Here is a 4051-nt window from a genome sequence, read left to right as displayed (position 1 = left end):
TACAAATTTTCACTGTGCAAAATAACCCTGCTCTTTTCTCTCTCGTTTCTTAAAAATGAATATATTTTAATGTGTACATCTTTTAACAAATTGGCCACAAAATGCATGGTATTGCACCATAATTTATTAGAGTAAAGTATGCATTGTCAAATGAATTACTGTATACAAACTACTTCATTTAATGTCATTACTATGTTATCACATGAAACGATAAATAGATAAATATGATCTATTTATCTGAATGTTATATTGTTGTTGCCATATTGAAAAAATGTTGGTAAACCTACTTTATAATGCTTAATTTTGTTTACCTTTTTTTTTTTTTTTTTTAAATACAGATATTAATGAATGCTACATGCAGGGTATTTGTCCAAACGGGGACTGTTTAAATACCATGGGCAGCTATAGGTGCACCTGCAAACAAGGGTTTGTTCCAGATCCTACATACTCCTCTTGTGTCGGTAAGTAAAAACAGAGAGAACGCCTCACTTTGTATCTTCTACTAAGCTGTAAAACCTAGTAAATTACTGAACAATTTAGCTGATAATAAAAAATATCTTTTCCTTACTGTTCCATCCAATCTTGAGCATACCAAACTGGAATACTCCACAAAACTTTGATGGTACTGAAAATGTTTATGGGGGGATGTCTAAAGGCTTACTGAGGATGCCTGGTTAAAGGTTAACCCAATCAGGGTGCCTCATGAGATGGCTTTTGCCTAGAGGAAGCAAGGGAAATAGAAAGTGTGATGGAAAGTGCCTGTCTGTAGGGCTGCCATAGACATTTCTGTCACATTAACGATTTGACTACTGCTTCCCTGAACTGGAGTGCCTGCTGGCACTCAGAGTCTGATTAGCCAGCCAGCAGTTAATACAGGCAAATTGAATAAAATTATAATAGCCAGACTGGTGGGGGGACCCTTAAGGGGAGTGAGGTGTAAGTATATACTAAGTAAGTATATATAATATACTTACACTTTGTTATGTACACCTTGCTAGCACTGGGCTGAACCCCCTTTTTACCCAGAGATGAATAAAACAGCAGATTACCAATTTTTGAAATACTCAGGCCAGCCTGCTTGGCACCTACAACAATGCCATGCTGTTTTGAACATCAGCAGATCATCTTGACAATGTCTACATGATTTACAATTTAAATGTACATTTTTGTCATAATGCTATGAAATGTGATCTTTTAATGTTGCAGATACCTCACCCCAAAATGTATTCAGTTCAGTCTACTTTATGCACTGACAGGTAGTTCCTGTCACCATCTGTTTTAGATTTGGATTTGAATGCATTTTCTAGATTTCATATACAGTTTTAATAGGCAAGCTAGATTTATTGAAGGTACAATAAGTGCTATATTTTGGCAAATGTAGTGCTATTGTTTTGTAAAAAGAGTTATGTGGCAAGAAACCAAAGTAAAATTCTGTGTACTCAGTCAATGACAGTAATTTGCACATTCTAACTTGGCAAGTTCACTGTTTCTGATCCCTTTTTTTGCCTTATTTCTCTGTACTTAGATATATGTTACATGGGGACTGGGCATTGTATTTTGTATTTTATAATTGTAGACATGAATAGGTTGGCTCATGTTCATATAGAGAAACAGAAGACAGTTTAAACCCCAATTTTCTCATAAACTTTGAATCATATAGCTTTCTTCGTTCCAGATATTTCATGCAGGAACATTTTTTAGTATACTTTTACTTTCAACACCTGACAGCTAAAGAATAGGATTCTTGTAGAACAGACATACACATAAGTGTTTTAAATAGGTATTTATGTTTTATTTTGACTGTGATATGTATTTGTAGGGCAGTTTGTAAAGATTTAAAATGCAATGTTTTAATTAACATTTGGATTGCATGGAGTATTACTGCCTTTCTTTTCTGCACACACACAAAACTGAATATCCCTTGGTGAGGGATATTTTACTAAACATAGTAAATGGGAGGAAGCACCGCTAACAACAAAAAAACAAAAAAAGAAAAATCCTGTTATTTGTTTTTTTCTTGCACATGATTAGGTATTCTTTGCCAAGTGAATTATCACAACATTCACTAGGCTAAGTGAATTATCCCTTTGCAAAGTGATAAACCTTGGTAAGTGGACAGCCAAAATTTTCTTTAGTAAATCATCCTCAGTATGTCCCATTTTGTAGCTTATGATTTCTCCATAAAAAATTATGGAGATTATTCCCAGCAGGAACACAGACACCAATAAAAGCCTGACAAGTGTTCTAATCCCTCCACAATCCATTGAAAATGAATCAAATATAATTGAGCCATATATAAATTATATAATATATATACATATACAATATATGGACAGCTAATTTTGTTAATCAGAGGTTTATAAATAGATAGTTCTATAATAGATGAAAAAATGTGTGTCCCTCTCTCATTCATATGTCCCTAGCATTGCTTTGGATTTGACTGAAGGCATTTCTATATTCAGACCATGTGTAGGAGTACTATTCTCTGTCTACTTAAGGCAATATTTTGCATCCCATGCATACCACTTTGCTATATATAATGACCCTAGACAGGGTAATTTTTAGTCACCATTCCTGTTTATTTTGGCTTGTTGAGTGCTTTCTACTTGGCTACAACAGATAAAATGTCAAAGAGACATGATGATGGCCTCTCTGGAGAGAAGTGGAGACATTTACTCTGCATACCACATTTTTAGGAGATATATTTGGCATGCTATAAAGAGGATTTATGCAGTGGAATTGCTGCTTACTTTTTCTGTTCAGAGCGAAACTCATTTTCATTTGATTGATAGTTTAAGAACATAGGTAGCCTATATCACTAACACATAGGTGCATGTTTGAGGCATCAGTTATATTTAAAAAATAATGCTAGTACTGAAATTAGTGCAAGTTTCAAGGTTTAAAAATATTAGGGTTAATAGAATAACACATTATTAAAAATACCATTTAGTATTTTTCCTAATTACTATTTTATGGTGGTTGTATTATTTTGCTTTACAGCTGAATTCTAGGCAGATACACAAAAAAATGCTGCTCCGCAATCATTTACATTATTATCTGTATTTTGACACATGTTATTTAGGTAACTACTTACCAGCCTCCTATACTTCCTTGTAAACTTCCTGTTAAACAGGGTTGAAATATGAAAGGAAAAAGCAGCACAAGGAGTAAATCAGTTCTGACTTGAATCATGCTGATAGGAACAGGAAGTGAAAGTAAAATGAGCTTAACACTGCTGCTTGCAGGTGAGGAAGCACTGAGATTTAGAAGAAGTGGTTAGAAAAATCCTAGAAAAATGAACAACTAATTTTTTTGATCCATTACTTACAACTGTTTTTTCGACACATGTTGATAAACGTTGCCATCTGCTGTGTAATTGCCGTGACTGTTTTTGTGATCTTGGATGTAGCCTATAGGACACAATAGAGCTGATTTATTTGAGAGCGATCACTCTGCAAAGTGAAGTCAATAAAGCAAATCTGTAGTAATAATAATTATTTTTGTTAAATTAATAACAAAAATAATAATAGTAATAATAAAAGGAATACTAGCAATGCACATTTCTCAAGCTAGGTAAAACACAGTTACTTTACTAGTATTACATTGGAATTTGTGTAAATGGTCTTTAGACTCAGAAGCAATGTTTTGCAACTTGGCATATTTCCTATGCTTTTGAGATGCTACTAAGTTGCTTTTTTGGGGCGGTTATATTCATTTTGACTTGTATGAAGACTATAAGCAGTTCAGATTCTGCAGAAAAAGTCATGATTTTACCAAATGTTAAAACAAAGAATGTCCTGGCAAACTTAGAGGGACAAATGAACACTGCTGTGTCAGTTTCAAATTGCAAATAAAAAGTCTTGGTATTCCTAAACCTTCCAAATTGCTTTGCAAACATGCAAAAAGAACTAAAACAACCAATGCTGATATATTTAATCCTAGATCCTAATTACACACTTGCCAATTTTGTAGTTTATTTTGCAGTGTTTTTTTTTACCAAAATCAAGTACCACCCGCAGTCATTTCTGCATTTCAAATAATCTAATGATTT

At 33.6% G+C, this 4051-nt stretch overlaps 1 protein-coding gene across 2 annotated transcripts in view; it reads left to right on the top strand.

Annotated features, from left to right (window-relative positions):
• The window catches only part of LTBP1 (latent transforming growth factor beta binding protein 1), a 210704-nt gene that overhangs the window by 152831 nt on the left and 53822 nt on the right, over positions 1-4051 (top strand). For both annotated transcript variants that reach the window (XM_072409251.1, XM_072409252.1), the window contains one exon: positions 339-461. In XM_072409251.1, the coding sequence (XP_072265352.1) occupies positions 339-461 (123 nt within the window). The remainder of the gene's footprint in view (positions 1-338; positions 462-4051) is intronic.

Source organism: Pyxicephalus adspersus, chromosome 4 (genome assembly GCF_032062135.1).
Source record: "Pyxicephalus adspersus chromosome 4, UCB_Pads_2.0, whole genome shotgun sequence".
NCBI lineage: Eukaryota > Metazoa > Chordata > Amphibia > Anura > Pyxicephalidae > Pyxicephalus > Pyxicephalus adspersus.
Note: the sequence above shows the minus strand (reverse complement) of the source record. Positions and strands in the feature narration are given on the sequence as shown.